This window comes from Carassius gibelio, chromosome B11 (assembly GCF_023724105.1).
Source record: "Carassius gibelio isolate Cgi1373 ecotype wild population from Czech Republic chromosome B11, carGib1.2-hapl.c, whole genome shotgun sequence".
NCBI lineage: Eukaryota > Metazoa > Chordata > Actinopteri > Cypriniformes > Cyprinidae > Carassius > Carassius gibelio.
This window is the reverse complement of record NC_068406.1, coordinates 11654017-11672398: the sequence shown is the minus strand read 5'-3', so window position 1 is coordinate 11672398 and position 18382 is coordinate 11654017. Positions and strand designations below refer to the sequence as shown.

The 18382-nt window shown below is 35.5% G+C and overlaps 1 protein-coding gene across 1 annotated transcript; it reads left to right on the top strand.

Annotated features, from left to right (window-relative positions):
• Positions 1-5131: 5131 nt before the first annotated feature.
• On the top strand, positions 5132-8186 carry LOC127967781 (PAK4-inhibitor inka1). Its single transcript, XM_052568462.1, has 3 exons — positions 5132-5237; positions 5399-5444; positions 7134-8186. The coding sequence occupies exons 2-3, from the start codon at positions 5442-5444 to the stop codon at positions 8055-8057; spliced, it is 927 nt and encodes a 308-aa protein (XP_052424422.1). The 5' UTR covers positions 5132-5237; positions 5399-5441; the 3' UTR covers positions 8058-8186.
• Positions 8187-18382: the final 10196 nt, after the last annotated feature.

The window sequence follows — 18382 nt, the reverse complement described above, 5'->3', positions numbered from 1 at the left end:
CTCTGCCAGCTGTGGTTATTATTTCAAGTGTACTTTTTTTGGAGGTTAATAAGTTCACATCAGTGACTGAATAATTAATTTGCTATCCAGTCGCAGTAATTAAATACGGATTTAAGGGCTTGCTGTAGGGCATCAACTTGAACATTTTCTTATTTTAGCGTATTGTACTCTGGCTGATTTTGGATATCCATTACCTGGAGAGGTCTGTAAGAACATTAACTAACTTAATTAATTAACAACATTAAGATTTAATTCTTTTCTGAGATCAAATCGCAGGAAGACGAGGTTCCAGCCGACGATGCTCCCCTGTTGCTGGATTAAACAAGTAACTCCGTCCTGCTGAAAGACATCAGAAGATCATCTCTGGTCAATCAATCACCACTTCAGAACAAATGCTTCTCGAAATTATAATTAAATTCATTTGTAAACGTCTAACCTGGGTCTTCGGCTTTTTCCATTAAACCCGTACAATGAAATATTCTTTTGGTTCTGAAGTAAATTAGGGTTTGGAGAGTTGAAGAGGTTTTCTTTTTTGGACAGACTGACACCGCCATCTAGTGACTGATTTGTGAAGTGATTAATTATACTACAATGAGCTTATACAGTTAAAGTTTTACAACTAAATCTAGGCTACATAATCTTACATCTCATAAACAGACCTAGCAGTACTTTATGTCGCACTTTGACATTCTCACCTGATGCTGTTGATGTTTCTTCACCGAAACAAAAACATGACAAACTCATTATTTGTTTAATAAATTGAGCTCTGTATTACACGACTAAACATTTTTTGTAAGCAACATAATGTTTTTATTTTTTTTATAATTAATATAGCACTGGTGAGCTCTATGTAATGGGTTACAGATTACAACTTACCCTATCTGAAATGTAATGAGTAGTGTAACTTTTTCAGTTACTTTATAATGTAATGTAACTGAATGCATTTGAATTTCCTGCAGAACTGAGCACCTAGACCTTGATTAGCTGCTTCAGGAGTGTTTAATGGGCTGGAGCTAAACTCTGCAGGACAATGGCCCTCCAGGTCTGAGTCTGGTGACCCCTGTCCTAAGGGACTGTTCACACATAACCACATTTTTGCCTTCCACTGTGCTTTTCAATGCAAACGTACACTACATATATGTTTTTAGTGTCTCATGTAAACTCAAAAATCCATTCTGTTGAAATGGCCCCTAAAGAAATTTGAAAACACAAAGATTTTGTGTGGCAACACCGGTGTGTTATACTGACCACAGAATCCCAGAACTCACTCGACACCGTTATACCTGTGGTGCCCTTGTCTGGAGAGAACAGACACATCCACTCGGATACATGCATCTGTACTAGAAGAGATCGCGAGTGTCAGCTATTGCTAAGCATTCATATTTGATAGGTCCACAGCTCAATGGAGATGAAAGTGAGAAGAAGTTTTGGAAACCGTGCACAACAGCACTTTTGAGAACATTGCTGTATAACAGCGGAAGTTCTGCTGTTGGAGTCAAAATAGAGCTGATGATGTTATCATTGGTGATGGTGACAGTTAGGGGGTCTCTATCAGGGTCTGTGCAGCTGAGGGTGGTCATGGGATCTCCAGGCAGCAGGGTGGAGAAGATGAAGGATGTATTTGAGTGGGTCACACACGGGAACTTTATCATTCATATTCTGCAGCAAAAGAAGAAAAGAATCATGTTCACTTCAGCGTCAATCTTGACACATTCTGGAAAAAGAATCTCAACAGATGGGTGGTGACAATACAATATGCGGTGTAGTAGTATAAATATGCAGCAAAATAAATAGGCATAAACATTTCAAATCAATCAAATATTTTTAATGTCACTTGACAATATGGCTAATACACTATTTAGGTCAGTGTCTATTTCTTGTTTTTAAGTTTTGCTGTGGTTTATGTATTTACAAAATTGTCAATGCCTATATCATGTTATTAAATGTTCATATTATTTTGCTTATGAAGTTCATAATAATTTTACAAAATTAAAAGGCCATTTTAAGGATATTTTTCTTTACTTGTATAATAATTAAACGGTGCAATGTACATTTTGATACATTTCAAAAAATCTTATATAGGCATTTTGTTGATTTTGTACAATGTATTTGTTTGACATTTTACTTTTATGCATTAACATTTTGTAGTAAATGCAAAAATATTTCAAAAATGTTTTAAGAATTTTTTTTTTTTATTGTTGTTGACTTTTTTTTGTTTACTTCAGTACAATAGCAAGTTGTAATACACGTGTAATACATAAAAAGAAAAGTTTTATGAACATTTTTTATTATTAACTTTATATCATGGTGTAAAATCTGGGCCCCACTTGTAGTTTACTCTTTAAAGCTTCAAGCGATAATAACTTAGTTTTATCTAAATGCTTATCTTAATTTAGTAGCATAACATGCCTGACCTGAGCTTTTAGAGTGACCTCAGTAGCTCCAGTCTGTAGTTTGATTCCGTCCACATCCTGGTCAAAATCCTGCTTTTCCTCCAAATTTATGGTACTGGGTTCTGAGAAAACCAGAATGATGTAACTTGAAAATGTAATTATTGTGGTGGGTGATTGAAATAATCATTTAAAATTATGTTTGTTTCGAGTATAATGGACCATTCATCAGCCTTTAAATTGGAATGATCCATATGATCTCACCTCTGATTGGATCAATGGTGAAACCCGAGTCTCATCCGGAGATGCCTGAGATGGGCAGCTGGAGGGATTTAAAGGGCCAGTCTCATTCAACTGCTTACACCACAACTACGATGTTCCACGTTGGGGATCTAACCGGCCTCCAGGACCGTGTCTGGTGACCCCTGCACTAAAGACTCAAACCAAGTGAACAATCTGGGTTGATGAGCTCTCCAAATCCAGATTATATGCTGTCCTGATGACACCATCAAAAAACCATTAAATCAAAAGAATGAAAAAAAAAAACGTGTGCTGTTCTTAGCATGTCACAAGTGTCTTAAGATGTGTTTGACATTTCAGTCACAAGAGGGAGACAGATCTAGGTGGAGGAAATGTTTGGATTGGCTTGAACAGATTCTGTACACGGAAACATCAGACCCTTGGTTCTGCATGGAAAAACTGTCGGAAAAGTATGATACTGTTATCTTAAAACATTTTAATCAGTAGTCCATTAGAAATGTCTTATAGATATTGCCATTAATGCACTTTTTATGCATTGAAAGAAACTTACAGGAAGTCAAAGGAATACCCTCACGACCTTCAGACCACTGCAGTTCGATCCTGCTTTGTCCTTTACCACCACAGATCTGGAAAAATCGTAAAATCACACTACATTAAAAAAAAAAAAAATGATATTGCATCATTAAATATTAAATACAAAATAATACCAAATATTATATTTAATTGATGATATACTGATAAAAACCTAATGCTGGATAAAGAGAATTATTAGACAGGGATAAGAAGAAGACACAACAAACACTGGTAGCCAATATATTTCTGTTTAGAAAGTGCTGGTAAAGTTGAAATGAATTTCTTAGGTGACCTTGGAGGCTGGAAAATATTTGTTTTACGCTGCTTTGATTGCATGGAAGTGTGAATTACAAGCAAAGCAAATTAAAGTCGTTTATTTAAGAGCCGATCTGGTCAAGCCAAACTTTGAAAACTGATTGTAGTTATTGTCATCATGAACACTAACAGATAAATCTAAGCAGTATTTGTTGGGTTAGTGTAAGGTTCTGTTTGATGAAGGCAAATAAAGAAATTAATCTTGAAGACATGCCCAAGGTACTGACGGAATGTGTGCTTAGCACCTATGTAACCTCGTACAGTAAAGTCTATTGCTTCAGGCAAATATGTTGATCAGCCTGGGTGAAGTGAAGTGGCCATCATTAAACACAAAGGGGGGAACTGCATGTATAGTCAACAGCTCAAACTTTTTCCTATTCTGTATGTAAATTGGATTACCACATTTCAGCTTTGTATGACAAAAGAATCAGTGTTATTGTCCAGTCAAGTTTTTGTGTGAGCCTGATAGTCCACACAGTTCTAATTTAATCTACTGTGTCCCAGATTAGGTTGGGAGAAAAATAAAGAATGGAGACACGAAAATGGGAGGATTTTACTCTAATTACAATAAACAGCATCAAACCCAGGCCTTGTGGGAATTTCAGTGTACTAGTCTTTCTTCAGAGCTCAGTTATTTTCTGAAACATTTGTGCGTTGTTCGGTGGCTCTGGCTCTTGAATTAATCATTGTTAAATCTGTTTATCATACAAAGAATCGATTCTCAAAATAGAGGCAGCGCTTCCTCCGAGCGCCAGAGGGCGCTGCGCGCCGCGCTGTGAATCACTGACTGTTCACATCTCACATGGTCACACGTTGAACGTTATCAAGTAAAATGATGATAACAGGTAAATAAATTAATTTAATTTCGTATATGGAACAGCTGTGTATTTTATTAAAGATTCAAATAAAGATGGGAAAATCAACTCTGATTCTCACGTTTGCAAATTTGCGCGAAGACCTAAATGTATTCGTAGATTTTAGCTGATGTGGTCTTTTAATGATGCAAACAGTGCTGCTAAGCTGTATTAATTCTATTTTTGGCACACAATATTACTAGTATTGGCAAATGAACATTAAGGCATCCATTTAGCTACTTGTGGCTGGTATATTGTGCACCCTTCAACATTTTACACTTCGATGCTCGTTTCTCCTCCTTTATCACTAATATATGCGAGAACAGCAATTAAAATAATGTAGAAAATGAAACCACATAACCATTTGATTATACAGAGTCGTAAATAATAGCTACTATTTATTTATAATACTTTAAATTCTTATATTATTTAGATTGGCATTTTATTAACGTGAAGCTACTTTTAAAATCTGCACTGTATAAATCACTATATAAATAAAAGTGACTTGACTTGTGTTTAAATGATAGATAGATAGATAGATAGATAGATAGATAACGTGATTATCATATTGAAACAGATATCGTCTAGTACTTTGGTAGTTTTTCATAATTTGAGAGAGGGAGGAAATGAGCGCTCAGATTTCAGTCAAGCTGTGATTGGCTCCTGGTAAGATGATTTGATTGGATGACGCCGCGATGCTGCGCTGTGATTGGCTGAGACGCGCATATTGGAATGACACAGACGCACATATGAGCTTTGAGGGGCTTATGATCTGGAGTTTGAGTCACAAGAGCCACATCTGCACAGTCTGGACTGTACTGAAGGTTTCATCCTCAAAACAAATGTAAGTGCAAGTCATGATTCTGAACTTGATCCGCTTCATGCATTATTTTTATCTGATAAAAGTTACTTATGTCTTACTCAAATCCAAAAAAGCAACTAATTCATATTGTTTTATATTACTTATGCAAAACATGTTTCATAAAACATTTATTTCTATTTCAGGAGTATCTAAATTACTAGATTGGACTGTCATCATTCCAGGATCATGGTAAGCATGCCTCCAAATCATCATCTTGCCACACTCATCAGGGCTTTGTATTGTTAATTACCATAGATTGTTTACTCAGTAAAACTGCCCTGATTGGACATCACTTTACATTATGTTCCGAAAGGATTAGTTACTGTAAAAAAATGTCCGTTGCTGAAATTTCAGCATATGGGATGACATCTGTAGCCCATGCTAATCTGTGCATAGAAATAATGGCAGTCGATCAACCCTGTGTGTATGCTACTATTGCTGCAAGCATGTGATTATTTAATCAAATATGTTTAAAGAAAAATACATGCCAGTTCTTTATCTGTCAAATTGGTAGAAAAGTTTCCCAAAAGTGGAAGACTTTTGTGTTGAAACAATCATGCATTAGACTTTAATTAAGATATTTAGACAAATGAATCTGGATTAGGCTCTTTGTATTATTGTGCTTTTTTCGTTTGGGTTGAGTTATCACAAAAAAAAAATGCATTTGGGGTTTTCGGTTCATTTCTCAATTGCAAACTATGAAAATATCAAGCATGGCAGTAGCATTGTTTTTGAGGTAAGACTAGCTTGTTGCCTATAGTGAACCCTTTGAGACTGTTAATCTTAATCTTATATTTTCCTGGTTTTCTTTGATGTAACCAAGTATTTGATTCAGATTTTTCTAGATTTTAATGTCCATGAACCAGCTTTACTCTTAAATGCAATATGTAGTTTGTATTTAAATTGCTTTTTACTCTATTAAGTAAGCTATGCTCTTCCGTTTTTTGATTATGATTTGTGTGAATGTTTGTGTACATGCATCTGACAGTACAGATAGAAGGTGTGGTAATTACTCTATTGAAAAGAAGTGTTACAGGTGTGGTTAGTAACAGGTTTATTCTAACTGATTTTAATGTGAAGGTAGTAGTCATCCATCCTTTTGATAGCAGGGCGTGAGTGTGTCCACATGATGTGCATTCATCGGTTGCCCTCTACCTAGAATAGAGAGTTTTTTCAGCTCCTCCAGACAAATAGAGCCATGCCCTCTCTAACAGAGCTCATGCAGGTCCAAGCCTGTCTAAGGAGCACGATTAGTCAATCTAAGGAAAACTAAATCAAAGGGAGGGTGACTCAAATTGTACGTGTAGATGCTTTTTTATTTTTTTGTAATTATTGCCTAACATTAAGTAATATTAATATGTATAACAAGAAAAAAAAATTATCAAATGTATTAAGCTTATATATGTAACAAGAAAAATAGCATTTATCAAATGTATTAAGCATATATATATAAAAAAAACATAACACACACACACACACACACACATATATATATATATATATATATGTGTATGTATGTGTGTTATGTTTATTTATATATATGCTTAATACATTTATATATATATATATATATATATATATATATATATATATATATATATATATATGTTTTTTTAATATAATCATTATATATAGCAGTTTTATGAGATGTGTAATAATATAATTTTAATTTATAATTATTATAATTTTTCAATCTAGTACAAATATATTTTTAATGTTATTTTATTTCAAATTATATTATTTTATTATTGAAATATATTTATTACAAAGACTTTTATCATAGAATTGTTCTTAAATCTGCATTTTTCAAATGAGGTACCAATTTGTGTTTTATAATCTGCACGCACCAGTCTTACCTGTCTTTCTGTCTTTTTGCAGTTGTGTCTGCAGGAATCAAGCGACTGTCTGCGGGAACAGATGCGTTATATGATGCGATCCCTGCAGGATCTGAAGCATTTGCGGCGGAGCTGCGTGGCGCCCCCTGTCGGTCCTCCAGTGAGGTTACGTGCTTGTAAGCAGCTGATAGCCCAACGGGAACGGCGAGCACGGTTGAGGATCAGCGACGCCAGTGAGGCGAGCAGTTACGACTCTGCCTGTTGTCTGTCTAGCTCTTTAGAAGAGGAGGACTCTGCGGGTGGCCCGTCCGCTGTTAGCTCACCGAGCAGCGAGCGGAGTCTGGAGTTTGATTCGGGATACTCTGAAGCCTCCTGGCAGGATGAAGGTGTGGTGTTACGGCGCACCAAAAACATCAGAGTATCTTCGTCCGCATGTCTTCGCACCAACCAGCCTCCAAACAACCGAGTGCGTCCTAAGTCCACCTCTGACGCTTGCTTAGAGAGCTGGACATCATTTGAGACCACAAGTGACCCTGATGACTGGACTAATTCACTACTGACACGCGGACGTAACCGACAGCCGCTGGTGCTGGGAGACAACAGTTTTGCTGATCTCATTCAGAACTGGATGGACTTACCAGAATGCCCGGAACAAGCAGAACAAAAGCACAGTTCTGGACGCAGTTTCACTAAAGACTTCTTGGTTAACGTCAAACGGAGAATAGCTGGGATTTCACGGAGTGCTGATGGGAGAAGAAAGTCGTCAGATGTTACAAAACTGAGCAACTCAATTGTGGCTCCCAAACGATTTTCTTGCCAGGTTGACGTACAGCACAAAATGCCGTTCTTCTATAAATCCCACACGGGTCTGAACGAACTGGACACAGATTTCTGCCAGTTTACGGCATTAATGAAATCTGGAAGCAGAATGCCCATTGTCTGTAATGACACTATTGGGTACATATGATTATATTTGTATCATTATGAACTCTGAATGAGTGGATAGTATCTCCAGGAGAGACTGATTTTGATTTTTAAGAAAAGCTCTGTCCGTTATCCTGTGTAAAGTGCTCAAAAAATAAAAACATTAAAAATTCATATTGGTCATTGCATTGCTTTTGGTGGCAGCCGAACTGATCTCAGCGAATGAGTGGAAATAAAAAAAAAAAAAAAAAAAGTTTAAGAGATAATGTTCACAGGGCTGTCATTATCACAAAATAAACCCATACAGGGTGAACATGGCGAACATGGCCCAGACGTGAAGAGAAGGGGTCCTTAATCACCATGAAGTGTTTAAGTACATTATCAAGCTGTTTTTACACCCAAACACACTTATGGGAACAATAAGACACATTAAACTGATAGTAAAAACACATAAAGTTACAAATGATTTCTATTTTTGAACATTAAATAGTCAAAACTATTTAGCAACACAGTGTGCTTAAATTGATGATTAATTGACAATGATAAGATTTTTTGATCAACAAATCAGCATATTAGAATGATTTCTAAAGCATTATGTGACACTGAAGACTGGAGTAATAACTTTGTGTTATGGGAATAAATTCATCTTAAATATAATCAAATAGAAAACAGTTCTTTTAAGTTCACATTATTACTGTTTTTACAGGAAGCATTCAAAATCTTCATCAACTTCAAATGTTTGAATGGCATGTATATTATTGCAAGCATTATATATATATATATATATATATATATATATATATATATATATATATATATATATATATATATTTATATATATATATATATATATATATATATATATATATATATATATATATATATATATATATATATTTATATATATATATATATATATATATATATATATATATATATATATATATATATATATATATATATATAATATATATATATATATATATATATATATATATATATATATATATTATAAACACTTTTTTTGAATGTGCAGTGTCTGTACTTGTCCAGATACATCCTCAAACCAGTTTGTTATTAACAGCTGAAATTATTTTTAGCAGCTTACAGCACTGGACAGGAACGTGGTGTTCCTTGGAATACAAGTTCTTGCTTTTTGGCGTCTCTGGAGGGGAAAATGTAGTTGAGGAGAAAGCTCTTTAGATATCTCAGGTGGCCCGGCAGTGTGCTTAACTCTGCTTGAGTCCCTTTACGACCGCATGGGGGGAAATTTGCAGCAACTGGATAGAGGGTGAGGACATTGACTTTAGCTTCATTAAGTATTAGAGTGCCTCAGTTAGCAGAATAATGCATCTTGCAACACTGCAAATTGTGTAAACTCATATACTGTAGCTATGTCTGCTTAAGACTTATTATAGGGGTCATGTGATGCGATTTCAATTTTTCTTTTCTCTTTAGAGTGTAACAAGCTCTTGGTGCTTGAAGAAGATCTGTAAAATTGCAAAGACTAAAGTCTCAAATCCAAAGAGATATTCTTTATCAAATTAAAGACTCTGCCATGCCCCCCCTAAAACGGCTCGTTCAAACATGACCCCACATGTCTACATCACTATGTGGAAATATTTGTGTAATGCCGCCCAAATGTTCACGCAAAGAAAGAAGGCATGGTTTCAGTAACCGTAGTTAGTGTTGAAGCATTTATGTCAGGGAGATGCTGTGTGTTTCGAGGTCAAAGCAAAAGCACTTTATTTGGCCTTTCTGAAAGTAAATGCATCTGTGGCTTGTGTACTGCAAAAACATTCAAGCTTCATCACTGTGTCTGTCACGCCATTCTGTTAACCTTTCAGGCTTGAACTGATGGTAAAACTAAGGGCATTTTAACTGTCTTTACATTTATTTTGAAAGATGAAAATTGCTATTATGAAAAGGGGCGTTACATGTCCGACGAGTGCTTGCGGTGTTCGGTCAATCACAATGCACTGGGTCAGTTGGCCAATCAGAGCAGACTGTGCTTGTCAGAAGGAGGGACTTTGTAGAAAATGACGCGTTTGAGAAAGGCAGGGCATACAATAATATACAGTATACAATATACCTACAATAATATAAAGTATTTGAAAAAGAATGTTTTTTCTAAACATTAAAGCATGTCAACATATTCTGCTACACCAAATATACAAAATAATCTTTTGTATCTTTAAAAAAGCATCATATGACCCCTTTAATAATTTTTGGGTTGTCTTGCAGTCACAGATTGTGACCACAGAGTCATAAAAGAAAATAAAACACTACACACTGTGAAGACCGTTCTCACCGTGTGATGTCCGAGTTAATGCATCAAGATAATAACTATCTTGAATTAATTACAAATGCATAACAGCCTGCTGTACTGACCTCAGAACAGCCAAACAGACATACTGTCAGAGAGAGAAATACTCTACACTAGTATGTTGTTTATCTTGGCCTTCGTGTGGAAAAAGTGAATTATTGCGCTAGTAATATCAGGCCTATCCTTAAATAGTATTAAGTTACAATGCTTATAAAAAAAAAAACACTTAATATTTAAGGCCTTTTCTTTTTCCATTGAAGTTACACAGAACAGATGGACCGAGTTGTTGGTGTGCAAGTGGAAACAGGGGATTGCACTTAGCGCTTAGAGGGGAATACGTAACGGCCAACGTTTGTCTTGTCAGATGTTTTAAAAATATCCAGGAGCCTTATGTCTCACTCCTTGGGGAGAATTTTGGCAATGTGACTTCAAAATACATCCAAAATGATTCAATATATATATAGCTTCTTTTAAGTCAGCTGTTGTGGTTTGTAGCAGTTTGAAGTAGTGTTGGGCAATATGCTCTACAGTTATATTGTCCTATTGTCAGTCTGTAAGATCGCCAAAACACCATTTTACACCAATTTATTTTATTATTTACTTTGTTTCATAGCCAGAGTGGGGCTAAGGCTAAAAGCAGCCTAATGTAATCTATTAACTACACATTATATCTTTTTAGTTAAAGCTGCAGTTGGTAACTTTTGTAAAAATGTATTTTTTTTGCATATTTGTTAAACCTGTCATTATGTCCTGACAGTAGAATATGAGACAGATAATCTGTGAAAAAATCAAGCTCCTCTGGCTCCTCCCACTGGTCCTATTGCCATTTGCAGAAAGTCATCCGCTCCCGGTAAGAAACAACCAATCAGAGCTGCAGTCCGTTACTTTTTTTGTGTTCAAAATTTACAAAATGTATATAATAAGCGAGTACACCATGAATCCATTTTCCAAACCGTGTTTTTAGCTTGTCCTGAATCACTAGGGTTCACCTATAATAAGTATTTATATTCAAACTATTTTAGATTGCTTCGGGGGTACCGCGGCGGAGTAACCCAGTACCTTTGTGATTCTTCATAGACATAAACAGAGAGAAGTAGATCCGGCTACGATGTTCTTCCGCAAGACGCAAGCAGTTCTGTTTATTAACCGCTAGAGCGTCAAAAGTTACCGACAGCAGCTTTAAGTAGCATATGGATATCATGTCATACAATATTTTAGTTACTAGTTATAATGCTTACATTTCCTCACTTACAGCTACAGAAAACGAGCAAATAGCATTTACATTATTAAAGAACATCACTGACTTCAGTCTAGCGTGAGTTTTTGCACTTAAAAATGACACTCCCATTATAATCAGCGAAGTTATCTCTTATACTTACACTCACATAAAGTACATCTGCACTTTATGGTGTGTTTGTTTATGATGTGAAAATTCGCAAGAGAGCAGAATTCAGTCAGCGGTGTTTCAGCAATGACTAATCTAAACGCCTCTGACTGGCCATTGCATTCTAAACTAACAGAATCACGTGTGATTGGTTGCACAACGCTGTGAAAAAAAAGAGAGTAAAAGGAAATGTGATGCATGGGACAAATGAGCCCTAATATTTATTAGATAATAATACTAGCCTAAAATTATTAATTGTCTTGCTATCCTCAAAGACAAAGGGCACAGGCGATATCTTTGACTATTGTCGATACACAATACTCGTCTATTGGCACAACCCTAAGGTGCAAGTAAATCTTGCATAGCTGTTTAAAATAAATGATTAGCTAAGTACTTGAATTAAAACACATCTGGTTTAATTGACCCCTAAAAGGAACACTCCACTTTTTAAAAAAAATAGGCTCATTTTACAACTCGCCTAGAATTAAACAGTTGAGTTTTACTGTTTTTGAATCCATTCAGACAATCTCCGGGTTGGTGGTAGCACTTTTAGCTTAGCTTAGCATAGATCATTGAATCTGATTAGACCGTTAGCATCTCACTCAAAAATGACCAAAGAGTTTTGAAATTTTTCCTATTTAAAACTTGACGTGATTTTCTAGGCTAATAGAAAGGCGCAGTCCCCACTATTTTCAGGTGCTGCGTAATATCACTGCGCTTGCTGAACCCATCTGAGAAGTAAATAGTTCTTAGGCATATCGGCCTAGAAAATCACAACTTTTCATTTTCCGTCAGCCTTAGTACACAATGTAACTACAGAACAGATTATTCAAATAGGAAAAATATTGAAACTCTTTGGTAATTTTTTAGCATGATGCTAAGATCTAATCAGATTCAATGATCTATGCTAAGCTAAGCTAAAAGTGCTACCACCAACCCGGAGATTGTCTGAATGGATTCAAAAATGGTAAAACTCAACTGTTTAACTCTAAGAGGAGTTGGAAAATGAGCTCATTTTCAAAATAAAGTGGAGTGTTCCTTTAAGTAGCAAGGTAAACTATGTGTATTTTATATACAACTGTACTGCATGCTTTTGATGTATTTGCCTGCTTGTTTCTGAAAGAGTCTTAAGTTGTCACCATATTTATTTAGTTGTAAGGACTGAAATGTGAAATGTTGGTGGGTCATTATACGAAAACGTGCCATTTTGTGTCCCTCAGGAAAAAAAAGCTCTGTAAATCTTAATAAAACATAAAAGAAATAGAATATTTTATATTTTAGTTTCCATAATGTCTCATAATATAAGAATAAATTATTTTCTGTTTCTTTGGTTTTTAAAGGATTTTAATCACATTTTTGTACAAAGCATCTTGAAGAAATGTTGAAAATGGCCTGTCCCTCAGTAAGATTTTTCTACTTCTACTTGCTATCAAGGCCAAAAAAGTCAAACTATCATAAAAAAACATATACTTGTATAAAGCCTTAAGTGTCAGTTCATTAGTCATAAATGGATTTTATTCTTAACGTGTCAAATAAAATAAAAAAACACACAATTTAGTCGGGTCCCTAGGTTCTCGTCAACCCTGTTACTTTTTATAAAAACACCTCTTTAAAGATAATGGACTGTTCCAAAAGTTGCATCAGTTCCAGGAAGTGACATTATCTGACTTTCATGAAGTTGATGGTAGAAGACAAGTAAGTGTTCTCTTCTTTTTAATGAATTTTCTTTGAGGTTATGTAATGTCTGAAAGACAGGGACACGCTCATTGTGTCAGCCCTGTTACCAGAAAAGCATATGTTAAAAAGTTTTTTGTACATATTTAAAAATTTACATATATGATAATATTTAAGCCTCTCATTAAGGCACGTAATGTAGTGTCATTACCTATACCTCATGGCTAGTAATGGCCGGCAATAACCTTTTTCGTCAACCCTGTTACCGTCAACCCTGTAACCATTCCAGGGTAAGAGGGTTGACCCAAGTACGCTTTTGTGTGTCTTACCCATGTTGTATACACAAGAAGGGTTAAATCAAGGGCAACTGGACTAGGTACGTCCATATTTGAAGCTATTGCCTCTCATCCAAGGGGTTTCTTCATTTCTAAATGACTGATGGGGAGTGCCAGGCATTTAACCTCTGTGGGGTTGTCACCCCTGAGCCAACCCTTCTTGGATAACTATGACCTGGATGACTGAGAATTTTAACAGACATACTTTTCTTACAAATAGTATACATAATATACATGTTTTTACAGTTTTTATCCCTAAAATCATGTTTTTTTATTTATTCTACTGATAGATAGGCTAAAATATGTTGAGGTTACTGATCTATACTGATACACACAAGTGCATTGGGTTTTATAAATGTGCTTTATAAATCAAAAGTCATTATTTTTTTTTATTATGAGAAGTCAATAAATTAACAAGCTTTTCAGTTTGCATTTGGGATACTCTCCATACATGCACTCCATCCAAATAGTTTGAAAAAGTTTTCTTGTCAAAAAATAAATCAAGCTTGTGTGACTTGTATGATTATTTGATGGCATGTGAACTACTTACATTTACAGTATGCTACACAATCATAAATAATCAGGGCTGGGGTGTAACGAAATACATGTAACAGCGTTACGTATGTAAAATACAAAATATGAGTAACTGTATTTCGTTAAAATTACATTTTAAATAAGGGGTAATCAGATTACAGTAACATCTGAAAACTATTTTAGATTACCAGTGATTACTTTTATTTTGATGTAACTTATTAATTTAATATTTAAGTTTGGGGATTTCAAACAATACCGCGACTGATTTTTTCCCGTTACAAGCACATAACGACACAAACATTCTCCTAGAAATCACACTATGCATTCAGTCAACAGATCCATACGAAGCATGCATAAAATAAAGGTTTATGAAGTCAAACAATAGCTTTATGTGGTTTACAGATGAACTTCTTTATTCATTCGAAATGTTCAGTATCATCTTTGGCTCGGTAATGCAAGTTCACGATCCAATTCGTGAACAGATGATTCTTATTCGTGAATCTTTTAAAATAATAATTTCCTTTATTTATTTATTTAATGAAACCAGTGTGGAAACCAATGCTTCACTAACGGGATAGATCTGGGTCAGGGTATATTCTGGCAAACCGTTTACCAATCAAGTTTCTCAATTGGCAAAGCAAACTGTGGTACACGCCACTACCAACACAGAATGGGTAAATCTGTGTTTTCTCAGCACAATATCATAGAAAGTATGAGGTTTGAGAAGTAGAAGGCGGGGCAACAGTTAAAACATTTTAAAGTTAAAGTTCATGCAAACAGATAAGTTTCGGTTTTTCATCATTTTTATGCTAAAATATCTCAATAGAGCCGTCTACATAATATGCTGATTAGTCATGTTGAATTAAAGGTTTATGAATGTCCAATTAAGACTCCATTACAACCATAATTGTAACTCAAACAAGCAGTATAATCAATACGGTAGCTGTTGTCAACCCTGTAACTGATGTGTCAACCCTGTTACTTGTATAATATTCTAATATAACTTAAAAAATGTAAATAAAAATGTAATCAATAAATTGTAAATGTTTAGTAAGAGAGGCTAATAATCCACTCAAAATTGAATTGAGGTGTTTAATTTTTGTTTCCATACATTTTTCTTAAAACAGAAGATGCTGGGAGAGTGTAATTTGGAAATGAGCGTATTCATCCCCTTAAAAAAATAAAACTTTCAATATTCTCAATTCACAAACACTCTTAATGTAACAAGGGGGAGTATATCTTCCACAGTATATCAGATTTGTTCTATACATGTATTTAAAACCTTTTCAAAAAGTAATTAATATGTTGGTAACAGGGTTGACCAAAAACACACATTTAAATTAGTTAAATGAAAAAAATGAAAAAAAATAAGATAGCCTGAGATGGCACGGCACATTTTCCTGAGAGGTAAGGATCTACTTAATCCAAAAAGGGGCTTAAAGATTTTCAAAACAGAAATTTGAAAATCAAACATTAAAAGTGGGAAATGGCACGTTTTCGTATAATGACCCTGGTATTGTCAGATTCCTCACATGCATGAAAGCTGTTGTGCAAAAGCAAGCTTTGAATGTGTGCCAGCCTTTACAACACGTAAGTGTGTGTGGAGCTTGTTAATTGAAGTAAACATGTAGGTGTGTGAGGGGGCCAGATGTCAGTGCTTTCAGACTGTGAGCTGCGGGGGCAGCCATTCAACCAGTCAACCCAGACCAGATGCACAGAGACACAATCATCACCTCTTGACTGTGTCTGCAAACACAGATACATCTTAAATTCACTATGACTGCCACTGTCACTGTGGGTTAACCACAATATGATTTGATAAAAAAACATTTGGGGTGCAACATCTGCTCCTTTTCCAATTTGTAAACACGAATTCTCAGCACAGGTTGGGAGATTTTGTTCTAATCGGACATACTGTAAGCATCTAAAATGGAAAAGTAGGCTGTCTGTGGTGGTCATATACATTACAATAGAGTCTGAAGTAGAAAAGAGATGTGCAACACACCAACAGCCCCCAATCAGCCAAGCAACATTTAGACAACCTCCAATGACACACTGATGTCACTTTAGACCAACGTCCAAGTGTCAAAGCCTGTGTCAAGGGGGCGGTTAACCTTTAATGGCAAATACATGCATAATAGTCTGCTTGTCTGTTTAGTACAATTCTGTTTTGTGAATTAATTGGTTTATGAAGCATTTAATAGATAAAAAGAAGTAAGGAAGCTTAAACATGGAAGGAATGTGGTCTAATTTATAAACTGAAGGGGGTAGTCCCTGTTCTTGTCTAACGGTTATTGATTTTGTCACCCATTACACAATGGAATTTACGGGCGTTTTTCCACAATTCCCTCGAAACTGGAAAAGTAAGCCTGAAGACTGTAGTGATGTGCCCAGGAAATGTCATCGAACCCGTTGGAAGGCTGACACATTTCCAAAGAACGTGACTGGTGAAATAGGGGGAATTAAAAGCAAGGAAGTAAACATGTTCAGACTCGTCAGCTAATACCTGTTGTCTGTGTATGCGCCGGCTGCTGTTCTTCAAAAGAAAACTGTCCTATTTTTTTGTGTGAGCCTTTTCTGTGCACACACCTCCACTCATCCCCCTAATCAGAAGCGGAGTTCACCTCTTGAATTAGTATCCCGGTCTATTATACTAGCCAGTCAACCAGCCATTAATGGCCTCGCAATGTCAGGAAAATGGTAATGCACACATTAGCACTTTGTGTGTGTATGTGTGTATGCATGTGTGCGCGCGTGCAGATGTGTACATTAGGGCTTCTAAATGTTCTTCAGTGCCTAATTGGACGTCAGTGCTTTTGGGCACACTCAAATTGTACATTTCTATATAAAAGCCTTAAAACACACACACACACAAACACACACACACACACACACACACACACACACACACACACACACACACACACACACACCTGTATGTTCACATCACAACAAGATGTGAGCTAGATTTTGAAAGGAAAAAACACTATACTAATACACTGCAATTAAGTTATTATATTGAGAGCAGTAATGCATCTTGGAGGTGAACTGAAATGTGCTCAGACTGTCATAGACATTTACATTTTACATGCATATTTATACATTTTACTTTAAGAAATCTTATAAAATTGATTACGATTATTAAATTGTGGAGTGCTAAACTGTCATGTTTCATTGCACTGTGGAAAATGATATATGAATTAGCAGGAATGTGACAGGAATAAAGATATTGAATAGGATCTGTTGGCAAGGCATTCTAGGTGAGTTTGCTTCATGCATTGTTAATTCTCCATTTTGTTTACAATATGATGTGTTATGCACTGTTGCTATTTATTATAATGATTTAACAAGAACAAGAATGCTTTTATTGGTATAAAAACAAAAACAATTGCTTCAATTAATTCATTTAGCAAATGCTACAATTATGAACTTCACAAAGTAAAAGACTTAAATTTTTACTACCAGTGCATAACACTATATAAATATTAGGTAAAATAGCCTAGTCAATTTTTGATTATTACACAAATAGTCATTATTACATACACTTTTAAAAAAATAAAGGTGCTAAGTATTTATGGTACAGTATTTGTTGAAATGTTTTTTTCTGTGTCTCTCTTACACACACATACGTCAAATCATCTGCTGGTTTTCGAGCCCAGGTGAATGTGATGAATGCCCATCTCTCTGCAGGACCTCTGGGTAAACAGAGTGGATTCTGGGTAAACAAGAATCATTCAGGACGAAGACCAAAGCTGTCACTCCGAGGTCAATCCCTCCCCTCCTTAATAGAGAACTACTTTCTGCTGAGCAAAGAACATTTATTTGCTCACAACAAATCCATAACTGCACTGTTAAAAATATTAAGGGCAAAACTGTATTTTCTTGAACATTCAAATTAAATATGACTCTCATTGATCACATTTAAGTGAAAATAACATCATCATAAAAATATGCCCTATTTGATGTCAAAGCAACCCTTCTGATGTTCCATATGCATTGTAGGTGGATTTGAAGCCTCAGCTGTAACCTAATGCTGAAGTTCATGAGAAAGAAACATGCCTATAGGCAGAACTGACAGCATATCCCATGAGGCTTTGCAGCACTGCTCATGAGTT